Source organism: Nesoenas mayeri (genome assembly GCF_963082525.1).
Source record: "Nesoenas mayeri genome assembly, chromosome: 10".
In the NCBI taxonomy this organism is placed as follows: domain Eukaryota; kingdom Metazoa; phylum Chordata; class Aves; order Columbiformes; family Columbidae; genus Nesoenas; species Nesoenas mayeri.
In genome coordinates, this window is record NC_137560.1 from 18,177,851 (window position 1) to 18,205,080 (window position 27,230).

Here is a 27,230-nt window from a genome sequence, read left to right on the forward strand (position 1 = left end):
ATCGTTCTTCTGCACGTATTCCCTTTTGTACTATATACTTTTTCCCATCCAAAAGCTAGAGTGACATTTGATATTGTCACTATGATGCTTACATTTTGCAAGACCTACAGATTATTCAAAAAGAAGAGGAAAATGCTTTAATAACATACCTTCACCTCTAACACCACAGATATAATTACAGTTCTGTCTAGCTTGCGTTTAGCCATTTGTTTTATCTCTGTCAATAAAGTGATTCTGGATTTATGTCACTACAAATTATGAGTTGAATCTGGGTAACACACTAACCCTTTTTTAGTAACTAACATACTAACCCTTTGTTTTATTCAGAAAAATAAGTAATGTTAGATGGATGGGGCAAAGACCTCCAGAACTTTAAAATAATTGTGTATATATACTTATTAATAATATAACTTAAAATAATATTCTTTATAATCAGATGCTATGGAAGCTGACAGGTGTGTAGTATTTTTAATCACTACGCTAGATATTTAAAACTTTGGTAGAGTTCCCATCTTCACTTGCTGGTCCAAGACAAGCACCTAGGAGGACTATCAAAAACACAAAACCAAAGGGGAACACAATGGAGCTCATTTCCTACCACAAAGGGAGAATGCCAAGAAGAAAGTCATGTTTCTTTAAAAAAAATGATTGTAGAGGGAAACTTTCACTTGCAACTAATTTTTTAAGAAATGGCAATTGACAATACACAATACTTAATACATTCTTTCAGACGACAGCCATCTTCAGAAGAAGCCTAAAGGGTACAGAAGCAATGAAGTTGGAACAGGGTTACCTTTAGAGTTTGGATAATTAGTAATCCTACCAGGAAGGATTTTCCCCTATCTCCCATTTAATAGGCTGCCTTTGTAATGTTAAAGCTATAGGGGCCAATTTGAAAAGAAAAATGAGATATCGTATCAGAGATGGCATTTCCACATAATAAGATCTCAGATTCATTTTGATTAATTTATAGCTCAAGAGTTCACTGGATAGTTCAGTGGCACTGGATTGGAATAGATGGTTTTGGATCAGGAATTCATCCAGAAGGTCAAAACCAAAATGCTTTCTCATATTACCTTCGCCTAATTTGAAGTTTTGGTGTTTCTGAAGACCAGACAACACACACGAAGACAGCTTCCTAAGAAAATTCTCCCATGTTTTCATTCTGTTTGTAAATGCTTTCTGTTTTTCAGCTATTACCTAACCCAGCCTACTAAATCCAATATACTCTATGTTTCTTGTGCCTCACTTTTAACGTGAAAGCTTCTTCCATTTGTTTGTTAGCCACTGCACTTCAGCCTCTCATTTGCAAAGCCACCTGGATTCACATGCCGTAGCTGTTACGTGCCTTGGCCCATCTGCTCCACCAGCAGCATCTGACTGCGCTGCCCAGCAGCCCTGCACCACCCCTGGCATCTCAGCAGCACCTCCATCAATTCTCCGCACGCTCTTCACAGCTAGTTTCAGCCAGAGGACAAGGGGATTCTCCCACTCCCTCCTCCCGGCCTGCGAGGCTGAGCAATGAATGGAATCAGCCTCCTCATTTGGCTGGCGAATGTGAGAAAGGATTAATTGATTTGTGGGGAAGGGGAAGAAGGATTAGTTGTCAGTGGGGTAGATGACTTGATCCTACTCATTGCCAGGAGGAATTTTTACTAAGTGACAAGGAAACTGCCCTTTCTGAAGGCAGCACAAAGCTAACCTGATGTATAACAATCATGAAACCAATGACATTGTTGGTGACATTAATCCTGGAGAATCCACTCACAATAGTGTATCCTCACAGTTCTCATCTTCTGCAAAAAGGTTTTCCCGACTAGACAGAAATATCAACCAGTAGGCTCATAGTAGGACTGGATTTGACCTCTTAACTCACTGAAAAACAGCATGTTTGACAAATGATGTCCCATACCCATAGTAAACCAGCACCTTTCTGTTCCCAGCAGCACTCAACCCTGGGATGTCGATTCATCTTCCAACTTCTTATTCTCCACTGGTGGAGACAACATTGAATGGAATTCCAGGCTGGTGTTTTTTTAATATTTATTAAATTGTTAACCACATTCAGCAGAGTTCATAGATTTCTAGTTTTTATAAAGAGGGAAGGAAAAAATTCTGCAAGCAGCTGGAATACCTAGCGTCACTATTTAGGATGCATGTAGCCATTGCATAAGCTACAACACGTATCAGAGAGAGGGCTGCAGAGCTATAGCAAAAGCTTGTCTTCACATAGAGCACAGTAACCAAGTAACAATGTGGAGAGCAATTCCAACAGATTCATTTCCATGGCGAGCAATGTGGCACTCATAGCCCAGATTTAAATAGCATCTATGTAGCTGTACTGCACAATGTGAATGTGCACACAACACACAGTACTAAATGGGGATGTAAAGCCCAAATACATCTGTATTGGGTCTGTCGCTAGAAAAGTGGCTAATCATACTGAATATTGCAGGGATTAATAGCATAACCTTGGGTAAAAATGCTGCCCGAGTAGAGGTTATCAAAATACTCCTGTTAACTCCACTAAGCTCAGGTGTTCATCTCTACAGAGCAGCTTAGACTAAAATCTTGGATCCTACACACTGAACGTATACTCTGAACTGGACACACTTACAGGGGCCAGAAACCTCACATGCAGCTCAAATTTTGGCACTGACTAAAGCTGAAATGTTTGAGCAGGCAACTTCACAGTCAGATCTTGTCCTAACTCATGCAAATGCTGGACTCCATGAGTAATTCCACACATAAAAATGGGTGTTGCCCAGCTTTCCTCAAACCATTTTAGATTTAATGCATTGGAATGATACACGTTTATATAGTTAGAACCTCTAACTTGGCAGTATATGGCTTTCCTTGCTTAACTATTTAAAATAAGAATGCAACTGAAGCCATCATGTTTGATTTGGAATGATTATTCTGACTAATCACATTGCTTGCTGTGTAAAAAATGACCAGAAATATTAAGAACAGTTTTATTTGTACAATATGAGTATCAATTAATTTATAATAAAGTAATTTAAACCCCCTTAGTACTGAGAAGATGTCTGCTTTCTATGGAGATCATATCTGCATAAATACTAAAAAAGCAATGCAGTAGGTTTCATTCTAGGAGATCAAGCTACCTGCTGAAGCCCTTTGAGGCTGGCAACATCCTGAAGTCACTGACCTCAGTAATTAATTAAAATTATCTATTAAAATATATTAAGATAAATAATAAATTACTAAGAGTTGATTACTGGGGACACTACTCCTCATTAATGCTCACATTTTTGTCATTGTGTTTATCAAGTATTGTTTTTAATAAAAACACTATGAATACATTTGAAAGTCCTAGATACGTGGGCATTTTGAAAGAAAAACACAGAAGTCATTCCAGCAAGATAATTGCTATCTATTTGTTATAATCAAGTCAAATGAACACAAGGGCAGGTTTGGGATAAAGGGGAGACACATGAAAAAGCAGAATATGAAGAATCACCTGTGTAATATTGTAGCTACATTCATCTCTCTTGCTTGAAGATTTAATCTACTACAAAGCTATTAGCCATGTGTCAGTCAGGCATATAAAGATGTTAATGATAAAATTCTATATGTGTCAAAATAAGAGCTCAGTTTAAATCTGCTTGCACAAATCTTAGATTAGGTTATCATTAATTATAAATATAATAGGCAATACGCTTCTTCCCTTCAGGCAAAAAACCAATTTCAGCCTAAGAGAATGAAGTAATGTGAATTCTCGCTTAGCACAGACATTAAACATTATCTTATTTGGTATTGTCTGCTAAGGAGAAGAATCTTAATCTCATACATTTCCATCCTCTGGTCCCAGTTGTGCCATCATTAACATACATGCCTTACATTTAAGCACATGGAGGTTCAACTCCAGGGCTCTGCAGCCCAGTGTGAAAACTCTCAGGAAAGGATCCATCTGCATTTCACATGGTCACCATGAAAACATGCTTTTGGGTGATTTAGCCAACTCCTGAAGCCCCCATTACAAGTACCATGATTGGACACCATACCATAATTTTTTCAGTGTGCTGCAGGAGCAGCAGTCTGTAGCAGCTAAAAAGGAAGGCGGATGTTCCCTAAAATATCTTGATATTTTCTTGGCTTCAGAGGACGGCTGTGTTTGCAATATTGCATTCATGAATTTAATTGAAGCTGAAGAAAGGTACAATTCACAATATGGTGCTGGAACATAAATCCGCAGGGAGCAGAAAGCAGAAATAAAGTCTTTAACAGCTGAAGAGCGCTACCTCTGTGCTCAGTGAAGAGCTTCGTGCCCTTGAGAAATAAGTCCTCAGCTGCAGTTAGCAGTTTTCCTTGTACCTCGCCAGCCTCTAGCAGAGGATCACTGTGCTCAGTACATTGTCACTGGGGTTGGTCACAGACATGCCCTGGTGCTCTGCTCTTTAGCTTTTGGGTCGCAACTTAAGATAGCTACATCTTAGCAGAAAACAGTAAGATACGAAGCCTCTGTTGGCAATCTGTAGTGTCCTTGTCAAATGAGACACCTCAGTACAGTCTCTCAAAACAGTAAGTCACAGAGTGGATGCTACCAGAAGATATCAGAAGTGCAGGAACTGGGCTTGTAAAAAACATCAAGTCTAACCACTGAAGTTCATCAGGAAAAGCTGAAGGCAACTACAGTTAATGAAGGAATAAGACTTCAAAATGCTGCAGAGATTTAACAGAAGCTAAGAATTAATAAGATGGACTCTTAATGGGACTCCTTGTAACCATGAGAAGACAGAGGGAAATGAAGGTGGGTCACAGATGCACTGGCCTTCACACCCTCACATGACTGCATGAGATGGTCAAGACACCTTTTCACTGCAATGTACTTGGCTGCTCCTTTATTTCCTGGGCTCATGCACCCACACTGAGTCACTGTTGAAGAAGCATGAGAGTGTTTCTCCATCAGATTCTGCCACCGGTTGTTTTAAATACAGTGTTCATAAACTCCAATACTAGTTAAAAAAACTAGTTTACTGCCCTTTATGCCCCAAAACTGCACGCACCCTGATACAAGCACTGTGAAATGCTCCTGAGCCTTCCAGTCTAGACACAGCTGAAATGACCAACTTCACATCTGAGACATTTTACTTACACTAAAAATGTGAAAGACATCTGGAATAATGTGCAAAAGGAACCAGCTATATTGGCCAGCCGTTGAGTTATAAATGAGACATGTTTCCCTGGACTGTGGTCAAGACTATGCAGAGTTTTGAGTTTTACCATAGGGTGAAGCCTCAGCTATGTCTGTACTGATCTCACAAGCCATCCTGGTGGCACGAATGCCACGGTGCCCGTTGTGCCCATGGGCTGGGCAAGGAACCAGTAAAGCCCCAGCAAGCTCCAGAACAATGCACCACCTAAGAGCAGGGAAGCTCTGAAATGAAGGATAAAAGGAGGAGGGTAGAAGTGGAATTTGTCCTACTTCCACTATTTGATGTCATCTAAGTTGAACAGAGGTGCGCTTCTGCACATGGAGCAGGTCTTGTGATGAGAAGAAAGGAAAACTGGTAAGGGATTCATTTTGTTTTGCACTGGTCCAAAACATACAAGTCTGCAGCTACAATGTTGCCGTTGTTCTTACTTATCTAACTCTACTGAAAAGGATCAAGTCCAGAAATATTTTAACCAGATACTGATCCAGCTATGGAAAAATACACCAAAAACCAAACAGGAACAGGAGCTGGTTTGCTGAGAAAGAGAACTTGGTAAGACCAAATGTTATAGTGAAGAGATCCAGGGAAGGATGATATGGACATGGTCAAAATTAACTGAGTATGGAGGCAAAGAAAGATGATGTGGAGAAATCATTTTGTTTGATTGAATGGCAAGGGAGTTTCAAAAATCTGCCATTGATTACAGATGCATTACTGTCAGGTACGAGGCTTATGTGAGTTTAGATTTATACCTCGGTTGTAATATCCAGTGGGTGACTCAGTTAATGATACCTCCTTTGTCCTGTGCTTCTGTAGATCAAGCAGAGCAGATAATTATGAATAATGATAATGATTTGGGTCTCGGAGCAAATTTGCACAGATAAGCACACGCCTATGGTTATGTGGCTTCATGCACAATAATTAAGCACGTCTGCCATGGGAAGTGAAATAGAAAATGGGCAAAATCATTCCTTTACAAGAAGATAGTTTTATATTTTGGACCTGAAAAGCTGTACTGTGTGTTTATTGCAGGTAGCTGCCAGATAGATTTTAGAGTTCATAGACCTGAGAAAACAGAGGGTTTGCCTAAACAAGAGCAGAATGTGATGCAGAAATAAAGACAAAAGCTACCTCTGGGCACGCTGACATGTCACGGAGCAGAGCAGTGGCATGCAGAGGCACCAGCATCGCTTCTGAAACATCTCGATCTGCATCAGGACGTCACTGTGCCTGGCTCCTGACACCTGGCAAAGCCACCCCACACCTGGGCCAGGACCAGCCAGCCCAAACCCACTCAGCTTCCTCTGACCAGCAGCTCGCAGCATGCTGTAGATGCGCCTTGGCAAATCTACTAAATGTCTTTAGACACGCTGCTCTAAATTGCCATCACTGTGTCTGCTTGCACATAATAGAGAGCAGGAGTTGGTCCACTGAATTGTAGGAGGTAGATGCACGGTTCCACGGGGATCTATTCAAATTCCTTCCGTAAGGACAGGGTTTCACAACCTAACAAGGTTACTTCGAAAAACTTGCTTTTGTGAAAACGCCACTTACATTTTGCTTCTAGGATCAACATGGCAAGTAAGACTTTCTGACACCCCCGGCAGCTTCCAGAGGAAAGGTTCAAAGGCTTATCATTTTGTCACTTGCAATCAGTTCAAAGGAGAGTTTTGTCATTTAATGTTTTTAAGGCATTCCAGTGGGCTCCCTATGTGGGAGCAGTGGCTGACATCAGACATCAGAGAAGATTGTCATTTAGCAACATGTATATGAGGGAAAGTAGGCCTCTCCTACACCTCCAAACAAGGAAAATGTTTAGGAGAGCATCAAGATCTTTCCAGGCAGTATGTCCCATCTTTGGAAAAAGTCAACATAGCTGGAATTTCTCTCTACTAACTCTGAGTCTTATTACAGACTCCTTGTACAGGTAATAGTTAATACACACAAAGACAGGTACTTCCAGAGGGTGATTTGGCTTTTGGTGGCTTGAACAGCTTTTTTTATCAGTGTCAAGATCTTCAAGTTTATCAGTTCGTTCTCTCTTAAGACCCTCCAGGCATGATTCAGCTTCAGATTAAGGCACTTCTATTTGGATGTCTGTATGCAGATGTCTAAATGTCCATTGTATCCTCAAAAACCTTGCCATTAGACTGGGAATTTGAGGGCTGGATTCACCTATGCCTCCAACTAGACTAAACTCCTGTCTAAGGCCCAGTTCTTCATGTGCCTTAGAGCTTAGCAGCAGTCCTTGCAGATTTTTAACTACACGGCTTCTCAAGGTGTCCTGCAGCACTTGCTCAGCAGGTTCCTTAACCTGCAGTGTCCATTATCAGGGGTGAGCAGCTCTTTCTTAGCATTACTGAGCCTGAGTGGACCATGCTGTGCACCGCAGTGATGGTAGCATCATGTCAGTCCCAAAGCTGCTGTGGTCCAACAGCTTGACTTGCTCTAGTCATGGGAAGATGTCCCCAAAATGCAATGTTCTGCTCTCAGTCTCTAGACTCAGTCTCAGTCTGCTAGAACGCTGCTGGAGAAGCATTAGTGCATGTGCTAGACTTATGGTACCTGCCACCTGCACAGGTAATTCTGCACCACCTGCAATGGGACTTCTTCAGGCTATATTACGAGTTATACAAATGCCATCCAGTCTTTAATGGACTGACCATCAAAATATCCCTGTGAAACAGAGAAGAACTACCATCTCAATAACACAGACTGAAGCATGAAAAGATGGAGCTTTCTTCTGGTTTCTTTATCTAATAAAACTTTATCTGAATTACAGTAAAAACCCCTACACGCTGTCCAGAGAAACTTCTCTCTCAGGGGAGAATTTCTCTCCTTCCACTGCCTTGTGCTGATAACCCCCCAAGTTTTGACACGGCTCTGCACAGAGTCCAGCTTGGCCCACTCTCCCCTTCCTCACAAGCTCTAAGGAGATACCACACGAGATGGTGGGACCATTAAATGACTGCCAAAACCAGCCCCAACAGGCACATGCTCCTCCTGGTTTCAGACTAAAAAGAACAGAGTTGTCCAACTATTTAGGTTGTGAAAACTCATCATAGGTGGTCTAAGACTAAAACCTCCCATCTCCTCGTACCCTAAAGAAGAAGAAGGGTGGCTTCTTGCTAAGGAAGTGAGGTGGCCAGGACACAGAACTCAGTCTGCCGCAGAAAGGAGAGATGATAGCATGTTTTTATTTTCAGTGGCACAGCATCAGCCTGCAAGGCAAACTGCCTAACATTTTCTGCAGCAATGTAATAGCTAACCTTTCATATTAGTTCCCATGGGTACTTTGAAAGAGTCTGTCTAGAAAGAAGTTACACAACTACTGAATGAAATAAAGGAAAATGTAACTGGATTCTTTCACTTGTCTAGGATGCAGGTTTCTTTAAAGATATGACTTTAAATGCTTTTTGGTAAAATGAATGTAATTAGCTGCAGATTGAATCCCAGACCAATGACACAAATTACAGAATACAACAGGGAAATGTAAAACACCCTGAAGCAACAAGTGCGAACATTTGACAGACTGAGGTCAATACAACATTTTTGGTATCTTAATTCTGCCTGTGCGACTGAGCAACATCAAACAAGGCAGTGGCTGCAAAGGCCACCGTAACACCAAGCTGCTCTCTGTCATCACGGCTTAACGGGAGCTGGATCCTGCACTTAATAATTCCCAGGGGAAATGCCTCATGAAGAGAGTACAGTACTGAACTCTGCTTCCAGCTTCACTCTCAGTGTAGCTGAGAGGAGAATTTGACCTTTGGTAATTTGATTAATACCAAATTAACAGATGGCTTTGGACTTTACTTGCGATTGTTTGCTTATCCTTGTGTCTTGCTGTTCTCCCCGCGACCCAGCAGACGCCACCTCTGTACATGCTGAAAGTGGGGTGCAAGTCCCCCAGTCTCGAGAGAGCAGTGGAGCTGCACGCCCCTCATCCCCAACCTGCGCTGGAGGAGCAGCCGGTTTCACCCTGGATGCAACGTCTTAGTGTTTCTAAGAAGTGTTGTTCCTGGTTTTGACATTTTACAAAGGTTATTCTGAAATTTTTATCAAAATAATGTGGATGAGGTGCCTATGGAAAAATACAGCATTGGCACTCAGAACCCCATTGCAAAGCAGCACAGATACAACAAATTTCTACAAAAAACCCCATGATTTATCGCAAGAACAACCTTCTGTTCTTTATGTAACTAAAACAGATTCCAAGAAGCACAGAGGAGATTTAGCTCATCTTACCTGGAATAGGTATAATGGGAATACTTTCATTGGGGACCACACGGGGGGAACTGCTGTCCTCCACATAGAAATGGGCAGTTTGAAAACACTTTCTGTTAAAGGAAAAAGAAAAGAAAAACAAACAGATTCAGGGTGTGAAAAACTGTTCTCTGAAAAAATAGTAAAAAACTTTTGCACATGTTCTGCTTCCTCCTTTCTGTTTCATTTCTGCTCCATACTTTCAGACGTTATATTTTTAAAACATCTATGTGTGAAAACCTATGTGCATTTTCTACAATCACAATCTTAATTTCAGATTCTGGTGTGCTCTAATTCATTGACATCTGACATCCACCCATTATAAATACCTCTATATATTATTGCTAAGTACTATGGAATATGAAATTACACTCACAAAAGTTAGTTGCAAAACAGGTTTCAAATACATCATTCAGAAAGAAACTCTGCACACAAGAAACACATTCAGCATACAGTTCAAGCCAAAATCCACCTAAGATACTAGCATTTCCATGGAAAATACATTTACTGTAAAAGTTTCTGCTGTGTAACAGCTGACAGACAGTAATTCAGCATCTGTAACTGCTGCATGTCACGATGTTCTGCTATGAAAGTTATCCTTTAAACATTACATTTGTTTGTTTGTTTGTTTTTTAATGCTGAAGCCACATAACCCTCAACCCATCCTCCTTCTGCAAACTTGTATTACACATGCTGCTACAGAAAAACGCAACACACACTTAGCTTGGGCCCCAGGACTCATCTCTGAAAAGGCCTGTAAAGAATAGGAGAACTTAAATCCACCTGACTCCTTTTTTACCTGTATTTAATGCAAAGCAGAGAGCACAAGCTGGTCATCACAGAAAAGGTACTGAGCAGAATAGCATCAAGAGATCCGAGGAGACTCTGCATGGTGATGTTAACTGAGGCAGGGTTTTCCAACACCAGCGTCACTGCTCATTGCTGACTTAATGAGCTGCTTGAGGCTGGAACTGAATATTTAATGAGTCTTGCTTGGTGTGAGCAGCTATTGTGGCGGGAGAAGGGTCTGCTCTCATCTATCGGGGTGCTTAACAATAGCTTCCCATTGCAGAGAGATCCCCCTCATTGCAGCCCCTAATGAACTGCTCCTCAACACCTGGGCAAAGTTTGCAGGCTGTGCCTTTTGTTGAGTTGCTGGTTCCTTTGCTGAAACGTATTTGCATGTAGTGGCTTATAAGTTTCTGCTTTGCAGTCTCCTCTGTAATTCGGGCATTGTGCTCTCCATGGAGAGCCCGCTCGGCAGAGCCGGCTTTGCTGACTTCACCAAAGCAATTTGCGTTCCCTTTGTTTTCAACATGCACACACAAAAAAAGTCACTGAAAATCAAACCCCTCACTTTTAGGCAAAACAAGAATGTAAAATAATCATGGGTCCTTGCTTTCGATGCGTTTGTGCTGTCCACTGCACACTCACAGGGCTTTACAATGCCAGCACATGCCACGGCAGCACAAGTACAACTTAAGACAATACAGAAGCAGAAGAGAGCAGATTTCACAGCATGGAGTAACTGTCTCGGAGCAGCTTTCTATTTTCAGGCACGATGTCTTGCAATTGTGCTGGAGTTATTTATTTAGTGAGTGTGCTTTTGTTAAGAAACACCATAAGGTGAATTCACACATGAGGATGCAAGATGTGTAATAGTCTCACAGCATTTAAAAAACATCGGGTGAACTCTCCCCACTCTATTTGCTCCCTGTTCTCATTTTTTTTGGCAGCCTTTATTTTGGACAATGCACACCCTGGGGGCACGCAGCAGAATAAATCAGTCACACATAAAGAAGAAACTATGAATATGAAACAGGCAAAATGTTCCTGATCTTGATGTATTTGAGGCTCTTCCCCTTGAGTCAATACTACAAAAATCCTTGAGCACTTCTCCCGGTAATGAAGGCCTTAAGAAGGTGTTTGATAAAAAGACAGACCTTTACATAGGGATTTACAGGATTTTTTTAAGCTGATGATACTTAAGAAAAGCAATTATTTTTTGTAATTTGTTATTTTATACTCTGAGAGGCTCTGATAGGCTGGCATTATGGTTTTTTATGCAGCCATAAGACAGCTTTTTCTTAATAGCCTCAAAACATGTAATTGTGTTGGATAATCACATTGTGTGATACTGTAAGGCTCAGGATGGCGATAGGTGAATACCCAGTCCAGCATATCTCTGCTGAACACAATGTTGGAATAACAATGTATTAAATGAATATTTCACATAGTGAAGTTTTCTGCAATCATTAATGTCATTAACAATTCTGTATTTTATTCCTGGAAGACTTTCCGAAGCTTTTTTAAAAGGCAGTCACCATGGAATCTGACTGAAGTTTTCCCCAAGTCACAATCATGGTAAAATACGTTCTTATGTAGATATATGTATACACAGAGCATGTTCACTACTTTATGATACTGGATGCTGGCACATTAGGTGAAGACATGCCTCTCAAATGCTTTTTGTTCACTTGCTTATAATCACTGTAAATATTTCAAGTTCAGCCTCTGCAGCTGAGCTCACTGTGCCCAGGTCACCGCATCCCTGTCCTGGTGACCCCTCCATGTGTTATAGGCTCCTGGTGACAGCAGAAGGCAGCACTGATGGGACTATGCAGGCTAAAAACTGAGAGCAGAATAAAGCAGATTGATCTTTAAAAGACCTTTTACAAAGGATTTCACAAAGTTGCTGGACAAATTTTCCAGCGAGTTTGGCTTACTGGGTCTGTTTCCTACTGTCGCACCCCTCCTCTGTGCAGCTCCAAGAGGGACCACGCGTCTCGGGGCACCAGGCAGGTGCATCCAGAGCCTCAGGTTGGATAATGTCAGTTTTTCAGCCTGGGACTAATGGGGTAAGGAAATACCTGGGCCCAAGAAGAGCCTTTTGCAAACTCGTGTTTGGTTTGTAGTAATAAATAATGATACAGCTGGGATCCAGGATACTGAAAAGCACTTCCAACAATTTGTATCTGCGTTCTCCCCCAGTTTAGGATGCTCCTTTCTATCCCCTGGCATTTCTTCTACCCGTTACCTTTCCCTCAGTACACAAACCTTAAGAGGCAGCAGTTGCTAAGGCTACAAGAGGCTGCGGTAAATCTGTGTGCGTGTATGGGGAGGGCTGGATAAAGGGAAAGGTTGAGAGCAGAAAATTGCTTGTTTCGAGTCACTGGAGAAGCAGCCACGGAGAGAGGTGGGAATTGACACCAGGCTAGACAGGGTGCAAGCCTACAACTGTTTTCAGATGAGCACTTCAGCCTGTAACTTTTAAGCCTGGTGTGTATATGTGTGCAGGTGTTTGCATTTGTGTGCCCATTTGCTCAGGACACCATCAGCAGAATAAAATAACTTTTTTTTTTTTTTTTTTTGTGATGGCAGCAGTCCTTAATGAATGAGGGAGGAACTGGGATTTGTCAATTATATAAATGATTATTAAAATCTTAACAACTGAATCACTGATTTTAAAGTAATTCTTGCATTTCTGCAGCACTGGTTGAGGAAAAACAAATCATAGCCTTGATTTAACTTCAGAAGACTTTGGAGAGCCCACATCTTTTCTGCAAAACACCAAAGAGTCTGTTGTTTCTGAAATAGGCCTGTGTGCAGTGAAGCACACTGTTTTCTCTAGCTCCATATGTTTTTTTTTTGGCTCCCTTTCCCTGGGGTACAATAACTGTGCGAGATCATGGTGATCAGACACACAATTGTCACATATGGACCAAAATGCAGAAGGTAAAACAGTGCGAGATTAGCATCTCCCCGGAGAAGGAGCAGAGGAAGGGTCTGGAATGCAAAGAGGACACGGGGAAGAGTATCCTCCTGCCCAAAACCTTTCTACAGAGATATCGGCAGTGAGTTATTAAAGCAAACTAAGAGGATGCGAAGTCTAGAGCAGCAGGATCTTATTATCAAGCATAAAAATATGACAAGAGATGGTCCTGATTAACTGGGTTAAATGCTTGTTCCATCTCTGCTGAGCAAAATACCAGATTAGCTTCTGTAGAAGAAGAGATGCCTCATGAGATTTTGACACTCAAACCAGGCTTCCTTGGTTATTAGTTAACAAACCTTAAGTAGCTTCTCCTTTATACTCATCTAAAAGCAAGAGGGAGAACCAGATCACATAATGGCCTGAAAGCAAGGATGCATTTTATTTTCACGTAGAAGATAGCACCTTAGTGTTTAGTTAATACCATCTCAGAAACAAACACACAGCGTGCTGCAGATGATGGGAGTGCTGGAAATCACTCTGAGAGCAGCATTTGGCCTTTACTCCTCCGTACTTGTTCTAGAGTGGGCAGCATCCCCCAATCCAGCTGACAGGAGACGGGTCGGTGCTGCTGTGGTGCAGCTGAGACAGGGAGAAAAGAAGCAAGGAATTATCACAGAGGGGCAAGTGATTGCCCCATGTGGCTGGCTGAACCACCACAACAGTGGCCGAGCACAGGGAAAACCAAAGGGCAACGCTTCACTTTCTGGGGACACCCAAGTGCCGTGTCCTGCTGAAGTGACCAGCACATTCATTGCTCCCTTGTTCACTAGGGACCTACTTCTTCTGGGCATTTCTGTTGGCTTGAGCAGTGTGTAATTCCCTCTCCATTTATACTACTTCAGTTCTGTAATAAGATCTAGGAGCTCTAGGCTCCTAGTTTCTTGCAACTACCATCTTTTTGGGTCATTACCTCCGAAAGCATGACCAATTCATGGGCAGATGGCTTGAAAGGGTCCTGGAGGCCTATTCACTACTGTCAGAGCAGGGTAAATCTTGTCCTCTGGGTACCCTTCCTCCAGAAACAGCCTCCCACAGACGACAGTGCTGCAGAATGTGCATTTATTAAGAGAGAGGCAAATAGTCCCTGCAGCCACCCTACTGTCCCACACAGTCCCTAGCTGGTGGGCACAACAGGCGAGACCAAACAGGAGTCAAACCAGGATCTGTAAGAGACCTCTAAACCAGGCTGCACACGGCTTATTCTTTATCAAACGCAACCAGGATACAGGCATTCATTCACCACACTCCTCCATCACAGGACAGTCTGCAAATAAGTCCCAAACAAGGATCCAAAGACAGGGAATGGTCCCTTTCACTACCTCTGCACATTCATTCTCACTGTCAACAGAAGAAAAGATGCCTCAGATTTTCATTGAATGGTTCTGCATGTTTTCCAGGAGACACAATTAAGATTGTCTTCTGCTGGCACCAAAAACAGAGCATGTATGCAGTCAAGTGTACTAGTAACACATGGCTCTGCACTTTTAACTAGCTTCACTATTCCTTGGCAAGCATTTGTCACTGTCAGAATTGGCAATGGCTCCTCAGAAAAGAGCCACAGACTACTGAACAACAGAAGTGCTGCAAATCACGACTATGTCACCAGCAGGGCAGTGGATGGGAGCCTGGACAACAGCTGCCTGCAGTCTGCACTGCTCCAGCCGGGGTCATCAGTCACTGATTTTTATGAGCAATAAAATTGACTCAAGCGTTAAGAAGAAAAAGAGAAGAGAAAAACCACATGAAAAAATCTGATCTTATTCATAAGTGACCAGCATGAAGCAGTGATATTATGCTCATTGTATCAGAGGGGCATCTGCACTTACTCTTTTTTGGGCAGAAAATAGCTTATATTGCCCCAATTTTCTACAATTATTTTCCTTCCCAGGTCTTAATGCTTAACGATCAGAATTCAAAAGCTGAGGTATAAAAGAACCTATGCTATACTGGAGCAGTAAGGCAGTGAAGGCTGATCGAACTCGAGCTACGGGAGGATATACAAAGTGGGAATGCATAAAGACCAAGAGAATAAAGGAAAGCTGAAAAACGACGAAAATTTCCCTACAGTAATGCTGATTCTCCTGCATATCCCTCCCGAAGATGATTCACCTTCTCCCCACAAAGCAATTTCTGCCTGTAATCTTCCCGGGCAGTGTCAAGCATCACACAGATATGATCACTAGAGAGGTCTGGATGATATATGGACAGGCTTCAGAAAGTCAGATTGTGCCAGGTCCTTGGTATCCTTTTCTTTCCTAGACAGAATGGTGAAAAGTAGACTGTCTCTTTCAATGGGCCTCCTCTGGGCAAGGAGAAGCGCTTTTTCATACCAGTGAGTTGTTGTGTACCCACACAGTCCCGCAAAAACTGAAAGGATGCAAATGCTATTCCTCAGTCCAACCAGGTGTACTTACAGCCACATATTCTGCAGTTTAATAGAGAAATAAAGACGGGAAAAAAGCTTAGGAAAAGGCAGATGGAAAAAAAAAGAAGGCAGACAAAACTTTGAGGCGATATTGGTGATGAAGAACGCACCACTAGTAAAATTGTCCATCTGAAAAACTAATCTGCAAACAAAACCAGGGATTTTTGACACAGAAAGACAGCTAATTTAATATTTATGACCTAAATTTGCCAGCTGACTACACAGCTCTCCACAAAATTAAAAATCCTCTTCTCCCAATCCTCTGAGATCCTATCCTGCACCAGAGACTAGACACCCATTTTCATCACATATGGGATTCAACTTGGACATAACACAAGAAACAATAATTTTTAGAAGGGCAGTCAAATAATTAAACAGATAACAACACACACCAAGATGAGCTGCTTTCCAGTCCTTCCCCCTTCATCAGCTGTGCAACCAGAAAGTGCCCAGGTGGCCAATGCAGAAATGCACTTAGAAAGCTCTTTAACTGCAAATTTAAGTGGATAAATCTTAGTTTAACTCAGCACAAACATTTTCCACGCTTCCTTGTCCCATCTTCCTGGTGTCCCTGGAGAACAACGAAGGTGATGGTGAAACCTTATTTGTGATGACACTTGGCCCTGTAACACTTGGTAGCTAATTACTCTCCTGGTGACCTCTGACAGGGCCAGCAGCATCAGCCCTTCCCCTCCTGCTTTAATCAATACTCACAACAGCTGGGTTGGATACACTCAGCAGTTTTACAGATGACTGAATGGGTTTACTCATCAGTATTTTCTACTGCAGGAGAACAAGGTCCCTGGTTATATGCATTACCACTCAAAATTTTAATGTCTTCAGGCAAAAATGGGGTAGAGAAACCTATATGCAGGGTCTTAAAATGGTTTAAAAATTAGGCATGATTTAAAAAACAAAGGGAAGCTCAATGCATTAATTTTCCTCTCCCTGGACCAACCATTTATTCAATGCAACATTCATAACAAAGACTAGAAAATCACAGAGTAAGACAAAAGACATGCCTTTTCCAATCAAAGAATCCCTTAGGCAGTTCCTATAAAATGTGTACTTCCAATGCCCTAAACATCATGAAATATTAAAAAGGAGCCTAAAACTTTTGCACAGAAGGAAGCTAAATTTAACCAAGTGAAGGGCTGTTCCGTAATCACAAAAACTGCAGCAATCAATGAAGATTGCCTCTTACTAGAGAGGAGCTTTTAGTAGCACCTCTAAGAATTCAAAATTGGGCACAGTTGATATTATCATTTCAGGACATGAATTCCCTTTGGGATGAATCTCAGGAAAGAAAAGAATAAAAACAGGGTGGCACATTGGGAGGATAAATACAAGTATTTTAAAACACAAAGTGTAATTCATCTGGATTGAAAATGTGTTATAAGAAAAACAATCCAGAGACGATCCCATATAAGAGAGGACAGCAGAAATTGTGTCTCTCTTCACAACATTCCCCTAAATGTCCCTAAGTACTCCCACATTATTACTCTCAAAATGGAAAAATTGCAAAAATATTCTATCCTTTCTCCGAATGAGACATCAGGACATTCAAGTGACAGCTACTTCAGATATCCCAAGCCACAGCCTGGGACCTAGGCATACCACAAAAACACGTTAAAAACATAGGGACAGGTTTTTCCTCTGTTTTGATGGTCCTGCCCATCTTCAGGCAGAAATGCCGGTTTGTTAATTATAATGCAAAACTCAATGGAAAGCTCTCTCTTTCTCATCTGATGTGTGTACTTGTACCTGGACTAAAGCTGCATGGGAGACATAGGAAGGTTTCCTAACACTGCTGGACATGTTCAACTTATTGGAGGCCAGGATAAAATATTAAAAGTGTGATTATTTCCATTCTCTTTTCATCACTGTGTATTTGGAGGGTGGATGTTTTTTCATTGGCCATTTCAAAAAGAAATAGCTCCTTAAAATTTTTTATGGTCTCTGTTAACTCTGTTTAGAACGCAATTAGAACCGGCACAAAAAGCTACTTTTGGAAGCACAGCACAAAGGAAAAGAAAAGAGCAGCTGGCACCAAGAGCAGAGAAGCAAATTATTTAGTACCTGGCAGATAATGAGAACACTGAGAATACACTCCTTAATGCTAGTGCTCTGACAGGGCTATGTACGTCCCCTCATCACGCTAATACAGACAGCCCGGGTGGCAGCCAGCTGGTCCTCCCTCCCCACCCATCTCCCTAAAAGCAAAGATTTGTAAGCCGCCAAATAATAAACCTGGACAGAAGTCTTGAGGATCATTAATCTCGCTATCAATCAACCCCTTCGGAGAGTCGCTTCTTGCTGTCGCTGATACTAATCTGGTAGTGACTGGAGAGCTCTGGGGAAGCCTGGAGTACGCGTGTCTGAGGAATTGCTTTAATGAGTTTCCTACATTCAAAGGTTAACAAATGTGACAAGGAAACACAAATATCAGAGATAATAAACTACCATCCGTGGAACCGAACCACTGAGAAATAGTAAGTTGTGCATTCTGCTGTGGAATGCTGAATATGTCTCTAACCAGTCCTGTAAAAACAGTCAGGTCAGACCCCACTGACCCATCTCCGATGCCAGGAGACGCACAGGGATGTTCGTGTGAGCTCTGTCCGCTCCAATACTCCCTATCTGCTGGGCTGAGGACCTCAGGCATCGCTCTGCATTAACAGAGCTTTACCACAGAGATGCAAGTTGTATTCGCTGAAGTGGTGTTCTGGTTAAATCGGACAATCAATGTGGTGTGAACACGTCCACTGGGCTCCCTTTGCCGAACACATCAGACACACATCACTTACTAGATCAGAACAAAAAGTCCCTGCATCAGTAGGATCCTTCCAGTGTCACCTAAATCAAGCAGCGCAGTATTTTTGAGAATGTTTCTAAAAAATAAATAGTATCAACAATAGCAATAATATCAAAGATAGCTCAAGATAATTAATACTGTAAGAAAAATCTAATTAATACCAAAAAGCAGCAAGCAGTATTAAGCATCCTTAGGCATAACAAAGAAGCATAGAAATTAAAAAAACACGTGTGTTTCAAATTACCATCTCCACAGACCAAATAAGCCTTAATAAAAATTGTTAGAAGCAAATAATGGAGGTAGAATCCACTACACCATGAGGCAGAGGGGAATAGAAGGAAGATCCTGAAAGTGCTTGAAATGAAGTGAGGAAGAATTCCCTTTTCAAAATACTTATTAAGAAAAGGACATCTTTGAAGTTTCAGGCCTATAATCCATTCAAAGCTTCTTGACTTTTAGTGTCAGGGAAATACACATATTTGTTACATTAAAAGGACTCAAAGTATGAGGCATATCAGAAAACTCACCATGAAGTCTATTAGCAGGTCCCCAATTATATAGAAGAGTCAGGAATTGAAAAATTGTAAAAGTAACAGATGTAGAAGAGATTTTGCCTTTAAGAAATCAGTCAAAATTATTCTGAAAATTAGAAACTGCTTTCATCCTCATGACAAACTGTTTTTCAATAAGTAGACACTTGGGCAAATAAACTATTGCTTTCCCATTGTCTTAATCAGTGTGTAGAAACACCTAATAACAAAACTAATCACAGGAGGAGAACATCCTGATTCAAGATAAAAGTTCATTGCAGATAAGCGAAACAGGAGAAATTCAGTCAACCTATGTTAATTATTAGATCCCTTAACACCAGATACAGTTTAATATATTTTCTATTTATGGACTGCTCTCCTTTTTTGCACTATTTCCAAAGCTTGAATCTACCTTTTATTAAGCTCTTTATAACCTTTCAGTGTTGATAAACGCGAGACCAGGGAAAAGGAGAAAAAAGCCCACAAGAATTGCAGTTTGCACCTTAGCAAAACCATATAAATGCTTTTTAATGTATGAAGAGACGTGCCTGGATCCATCAGGCACTTGCTCAGAAGCAGACAAGTAAATTAAACAGAAGCTCTTGGCTCAGTATTTCCTTTTCTCTCACAGCTCATGAAGTGACATGGCTGCACAGACACACACCATCCTTGAGGAACGTAGGACGTCTTCTCCTAGGTGACCTTGTGCATGGCTGACACTTCCAGCAATTCAGATTCATTTTCCTCCTACTGTGTTTATGCATTTCATCCCATGCTCTGACATGATCCTTGGTGGTGCTTTTGCTGCCGTTAGTGCAGCAATTAGTGAGGTCGGGAGAGGAAAAGACAGCGGCAATCACCGTGGCCAACACCACGGTGTGGGTGTGCGGGCAAAGGAGATTCCACAGGGACTGAGGTGCTGCTGTTAGACTCGTTCTAACCATTTCCATCTTTGCTGGGAACTGTAGTAACAAGTTCCTGTTTTATTCCAGTGTTTTAATTCAAGGAGTTTTGTGAGCTAAAAATGTTTAAAATGCAGACTAAACAGCAGAGTATTTTGCCACTATTTCTGGTAGTTTTGTCCCAGACATTTGGTTTCAGATCTGTGATTTCCTGTCGAGAACACAAAAGTGTGAAATACTTGTTGATCCATTTATTCATTTGCCTCCTGGCTGATCGCAGCCATTTTGACAGAACAGATAAATAGACTTGCTCTTTTTTTTTTTTCTTCCTTTTTTTTTTCTTTCCCACATACTTCTCCATTATCCTGAAGCACTGCCCCAACTTCCCAGATGCTGTGCTTAGGTCTTTGTCACTCCTGCAGCCTTCGCTTTGCATCCTGCACCCTCCTTTAGATGGTCGCTAAACCGATTTCACACAATACTCAGGTTGTCTGAAATGCCGCAAACAAACTCTCGCTATAGCAGCTTCTACAACTCCATCTGCCAGATGAAAGTGATACACAATATTTAGAGAAACTATTTTTGAACAATTCAAACCCAATGAACACTTTACATCACTCTTAAGGACATGAGATATATCTGTGACAACTGGTTACTCCAGGCAGCATTTAACCATTTATCTGCGATGCATCTCAGCAATTCATCTATTCTTCCAAGTCACGAACAAACGCTGCCCTTTGGAAGGCAAACAACTCTTGATCATCCTTACTGAGAAAATGGCAAAGGTAACAGCTTCACGTGTGTAACGTCAGCATAAGATTTTCAATGCAAAGCCATTTCAGCAGCCTGACAAATGAGTCACTTTTCTTTGACAGACGTGTAGCAGAGCACGGTGCATTTACTTGATGTGCCCTTTTACTGCAAAACACACTGTCTCCCTCCGGTTTGACTAGAGCAATGGGATGCAGCATTGCCAGGAAAGAGCTGAAGAATGCAAACTTGGCACCACACAGTAACTAAATGTTGATTCATGGAAATTATGAGACATTCAAGGGGACAGGTCCCAGGCTCCAAATTACAGTCCACTCTTGTATTGCCCCCATGTGATTATAGCGAGTTTGCTTACAATTTGCTGCTCACTCTTCTAATTGGACTCCTGCAAAGGGCAGTTTGCTGTGCCATGAGCTTGTCACTTTATATCCTGCTTTAACTTCAAACCATTCAATTAATATTAAATTCCATTTACTATAAAAGCATTTGTTGTTGCCCATACGATGCTATCGGCAGCCATCTCATTAATATTTATTTCCACAAAGCGGCCCACTGATGTTAAGATCTCAGATAGAGCTAGCAACTTTAAAAGGAGAAAATATGTGAAGCCAAGAAGGTCAAAACAGAACATGAGCTGCAACAGAAAACATCCAACCCATATGAATTTAACTCCTTCACAGAAAGCTGAGTAAATACAATAAGGTTGGTAGGGACCAATGATTATGTTAGTTAATTCAGTCACTAGAAAAAAACGAGGAGTTAAGGCTGCCAGTGCATCTCTCTCTGGGATGGGGCATTGTGGTCTGGCACACCAAGGAAAAAAGATGCTGGAAGGACAAATGGAAGGGGAACACTGAACCGCTGCCTCATTCCCCTGTGAACTGAGCTGTCTCCTTTGCAGGCTTCAAAAAACCCAGAGACCTGTGGATAACCTTAAACCCTGGGCTAGTGTTTGTTTAAAGCCCCTTTCTTCAGCATCTTTTTCTGTGCTCAGCACACAGGGAATTAGCACAGCCTGCCCCAGCTTGACAGTGAGAAAGTCAATGGGACCCCCAACTCACCAGCCAAGGAGTGAAGGAGGAGAGAGCTGCAGATGGTTTGTGTTTTTAAAAAGCTGCTATAAAGCTCAGGCATTCTCTTGCACACTTTCAGTGCAAGGAAGCATCGCTAAGGAATGAGAGGACGTCCAAGTGCAAGCTCAAATCCTATAGACAACACTGCAACACATCGAAATCTCAAAGTCACAATAAAACACAGACTTTTCATTTCCCTGTAGGCCTAGCTGCAGCTTGGATTATCACAAAAGCTGGTGAAATGGGAGCATTTCTTGTTCATTCAGAAGCACCCAGCTGCTTCTCATGCAGAATGCTCCTGAGAGTGAGATTACACATTCAGACATAGTGAGATGAAGCAGCTGCTGAGAATATACATCAAATACCGTGACATCTTCTCTTCTGCTCTCTTATTTGGTGCATCTCGAATAAAACTAAACTGCAGGGACAACAGGTCTCTTTCTAGTAGTCTCCACCTATTCCTTCAAACTATACAACAGGGATCTTGTTCCATGTAGCTCTGTGGATAGCAAAAACATTGATGTTGAACTCTAACCTTCTGCTACCACAAAGAGCTAAATTAATTCCCTACAGCACATCGGCACTGCTTTCGAAAAGGCCCAAGCTCTGCAAAAAACAGATGGAAACTAAACTCATGGGCCTTTAAAGATGTTAAGCATTTCCTTACAGTGATAGCATAAGAACCTTTCTTCCTCCCATCAATTTTTTTATTAATCAGAGCACACATGGCAGCTCCCTGTGTGGCACCACTTAAGGCTCACCCCATCAACATAAAAACGTGTGAAATTATCACCTCGGGTTTACCACTGGGATAACAATGCTTTTATACCTAGAATTAAGAAGATGAATTGTCACAGCCTGGCAAGTCAATGTGCCACGCAGGCACCTAACTCCAATACTACTTCGTTGCCCCTTTTCTTCCTACAGATTGTTCCCACATTTGCTACAAGATCTGGCTCAGAAGCCCAGAGGAAGGACTCCCACTGTTCTTTTGTCACCTTCGTGCTTTTGCTGTAAGGATCATGATTTTAGAGATTTTGAAGCAGAAACGCAGTTTGGACAGCAGCAAAACCCAGCCTGCAGGCTCTGAGAGTCAAATACACCCCCAAGAGCTGCTGAGTCTTTGTTCATCCCCAAATTCACACCTCCACCACCACGTTATGTGGAACACAAGGTCCACCATCGCCCATTTTCTTGAAGCTGTTTGTCTGAGGACCTGAGTCAAGCTACTCTTTCTCCCCCAAAGAACTGAATGGGCATTTTTACCGTCAAGAGTGTTGTACAGTTGTGAAGTGCCCAATCATTTCTGAAGAGAATTTGGGGACCTGGTGCCAGGTCCTTATTCACAGATAACAATCATTACCGTAAGCAGAAGAACAAGGGTTCTGCCCTGCTGACTGCAGCCAAGTGCTCCACACAAGTTGGCTTTGCAGTGATAAATGTCATGTTTCCAATGGGTTTTGCAACATGAAAGTCCCTAATTTGCTTTCCAGGGACCTATGCTTGATTATCAGGAGAGCTAGAAGCATTCATTGAAATCTAATGAATAGAATTAACACATCATTTAAACAGGGACTAATATGTATGCAAATGAGAAAAAGTTAAAATAAGAGTTCAAGCCATAATTTCAGAAAATGTAGACTGCATCCTTATGAAATATGAATGTTTCAATTCACCTCATATCTTCACATCTATGTTAGCTGCTTTGCATGTGAACAATAGGGTGCATCAGGCCCATTTTGATTTTTATATTTGAAATTGGACTTATAAAATGGATTATATTGAAACATGAATAATATATATGCTAATTAAAGACTCCATTTAATGACATAAATAAAGACGAAGACCAACAGAGGCTAATTTCTATTTGCAAGTTTCCTAATTAATGTATTTTCCTTTGGAAAGCAGAAACTTTATTTCCACAGTCTCAGGAAAAAAGAAAAAAAAAGATAATATTTACTTTGCTGAAATGATTTTTAAAATATTTTCAGCTTTTTTATGCATTAGGATTGATCTCTACAGAGATACAATTGCTTTGCCTAGATAGATTCAGTATTAAATATCATCCAAGTCAAACTGTGGTGATTTGTGCATGCAAAGGGTGTCAACTCTTAATTATCATTAGATTTTCCTCTAATAAGGAATTAATGCTAATAAACATAAGGTGTCTCTAACCCTTAATATCACGAAGCATATTCAGATTAACTCTGGCAGATGTAAACCATGGAAATGTCCCTGATGTTTGACAGGTTGTTCATCTCTCTATCCCTTCCTCCTCTTGCCCCCCCAAATTAGACAGAACAAGGGCACGGGACAAGGGTATAGTTGCAGGGAGACAAGACATTAGCACAAAATATGACTACAACTTCTGCCATGCAAAGCTTACAGAAGAGCTTGCTGAAGAATAAACAGATTGCAGGAAAAGCACTTTTAGGTTAAAAGGCTTGTTTGCACCTATAACCATGAGGGAAGTGGTCAAAAAGAGTTCATTCAAATGAATTTGAAGCCTATAATGATATCAAGGCCGGGAGAATATTCTTTTTTTCTGTGTGTAAATGTTTGCTATGTGGATAAAGAAGCCCAGATTCAGCCTTAACGCACAAAATCAGCATTTTCAGGCTCTGAAAAGCAAACTGCAAAGGAAACCCATTTTGTTAAAAAAAAAAGAAGTATCTAAAAATGACAGGTATGAGGACTGCATCTTCACAGCTTTTGCTTGATGTCTGTAATGCCAGTTGCTATTACCAATGAACACTGGCATTTAGGAAACTTCTAAGACTCTGCAGAATAAATGATCATTGTTTTAAGTTATGCTGTGGCTGGGAGTCCTCTGTGCCCTCAGTGCTGCCAGCACTGAACAACCGCTGCAGTCTCCATCCGTGTCACTGCTGCCAGGGAGCACAGCCTGGTACTGAGGAAGAAGAGGCTCTGCCTGGTCCCCACTCAGCATCCTCTGCTCTTGTGGTGCCCATCCCTCCACACGCTGCCTCCTCAGTATTAGAGGAACCGGCCTGGGGAAGCAAATACCTTGAGAAAAGCTGGAAAGCAGCTGGAAAGCTCGCAGGCCAGTTTACTTGGATCACGTCTCTAACAGCATTAAATCCTCTTTGCTGATGAACAGCTCGGCTCCTAATCAACTCTGAGGCTGGCAGATGTAATTTCCTGCGATGGGTTCAGGAGATGCGCTCCCTCTGCCTGCTTTCCAGAGGGCTATTCTCTCGCCCCCATTCAACACCCACATTTATGCCAAATACCCATCAGCAGGGGTAAACTCCATCCATCTATCTTCACTCACGGCTAGTGAGTGATTTGTTCTAGCTCAGGAGCACCTGGATCACCAACTTCACGCTTGTGCAAAAGGAGGACATCCCTTTATACAGGAATTTGGGAAGTCCCATCCACAGGGATTCAGCAATGTAGCCCTGGGTCCGACATATGGCACAACAGAACATGCCTTGATCTGCACTGGTTTGAAATGTATTTGATATGGGGGTGAATGAGATAAGCCTGTGCTGCTACAAAATATGAGGAATTTTATCAGCACTCACTGAAAGCTTCCTGATGGTGGTTGAAAAACTGTTTTACAGAGTGAATCACTGCAATAATTTGATCAAAAGGAAAACAAAAAACAAATGTGAGACTTCAGAACATTTGTCATTATTGGGAAACGTCTTGATCTCTTTTCCTTTTGCTTTTAATATTAACAATATTTTAAAAATTCAAATCAGGCTTATTTCAATTACTTTATAAATGTAACTTTGACAGATATTTCAAAACATTTTTGTTCTATTTTGGAAAAGATGGGATTTCCGAAAAATGAAATAACCCACCAATCAAGAACCAGGCACACCACCTACGTCTGTTTCAGCTTAAAACTTAGAACTCAAATGGATTTTAACCTGTAAGTCAGCAGAGTAAAATACATGCTGTTCATAGCATGGAATATTTTATTTTAATTAAACTCGCTGTTGTATAACAAACTGAATGAATTCACATACTTGCAACATTTTTGATAGCAGCACAACATGTATCATGCATTTCAAGGCATTGGTTTTTCCAAAGTTGCACAGGTTGATACTTTAAGAAAAGTAAAATTAACTCTACCCCTGCTTGTTATTGTTTTACTAGCCTGCTGCTTCCTAGTATTTATCCAAGCAGTTAAGATTGCTGAATTGATTTAATATTCTTACCCTATAATTTTATGCTCAGACCACATCCTGCTGCGAAATAGCTGGTGCTAATGTTAGTCCAAATGCTGCTGTGGGACTTAGGACAGCGCAGGGCCCTTCAATAGCTATATTTTACAGCTACAAGGTGAGAGAAAAAATATAATTTATCTGGTTGCTGTGGTTAATTCACAGTTTCACAGCAGAGGTATACTGTCCCCTCAGGGTACATCTACCTATATTATAGGATATTTCATTCACAGTTTGTCTGAGTTGCTCCTCTAGCTCTGAACCTACCAATTTATGAGAGCGAACCTACTCCAGAGATACCGGTATACACTTTAACACATCCTTTTACATACTAAGAAAATTATAGAAAAGATAGACACTCGCAATTAATCAACAGAAAACAAACTAGCAACAAATCAAACAACAACGGGTTAATAAATTGTTTCTTTGAGCTGAGGAGGGGAACAAAAAAAACCCACATCCATCTTCTTAAGAAATGGTTTTGTTTTGTTTTTTTCAAGTGACATAATTTCACAAAAAGCATTTGTGAAATTTGTCTTTTAAAATACCTGTCATAGCTTTAAAAGCCGGAGTTCCGAAATTTTAAAGTTGTATAAAAGTTTACCGTAGAATAGCTTACGAAAGACCTAACGGATGAGTAGGAGAACCAGAGGCACCTGGCATCTTCCACCACTGTGCTTATCAGACAACACAGACTCTTCACAGCATGTTATTTCTCAGCACCTACAAAACAGTTCTTAATGGAGCTTAACTAAACATTTGAATATTTAAAAAATATTTGTTCAAAATTGCACCTTGTAAACTACTAGTTTTAATCCAGATAAAATCTTGCTCTTTCTTTCAAGTCCTCACCATTACAGCAGCACTGGGGAAGGCATTTCCAGAGAAAAATGTCTGCAATTAATCCATTTAATTAGTTCCACAGAAACAAAACAGAAAGATCAATTGCAGCTGTGCCGCGGATCCGTCCTTGCCTGACCTCATCTGCCCTTCCCGGCTCCCCTTGGCTTTCCCTGCAGAAGAAAGTATTTCTGGAAATGCTGGGCAAATGTTACATCTCTAAACAAAGCATTGAGGAATGTATCAACAACTGTTTTCCAACTTGCTGCCAAGACTTTTGCATAAACTTCATCCCCTTTAATGAACAGGATGGTCTGTGTGGGCCTGTGGGCAAAGGATAGCCTAAATATCTCAGCTCTTATAGGACACATTGTATAGCAAATCTTTTTGTTTGGGTGTTTTCAAGGTCACCAACATGACATTTTGAATTCTAGTCTTCCACAAGCGAAGCACGTATTCT

The 27,230-nt window shown here is 41.3% G+C and overlaps 1 protein-coding gene across 1 annotated transcript in view; it reads right to left on the minus strand.

Moving 5' to 3' along the window:
* The window catches only part of PTPRG (protein tyrosine phosphatase receptor type G), a gene marked incomplete at its 3' end in the record, with an annotated part of 399,742 nt that overhangs the window by 28,537 nt on the left and 343,975 nt on the right, over nucleotides 1-27,230 (minus strand). Inside the window, exon 14 of the mRNA XM_080350803.1 lies at nucleotides 9,426-9,517. Coding sequence (XP_080206929.1) covers nucleotides 9,426-9,517 — 92 coding nt within the window. The remainder of the gene's footprint in view (nucleotides 1-9,425; nucleotides 9,518-27,230) is intronic.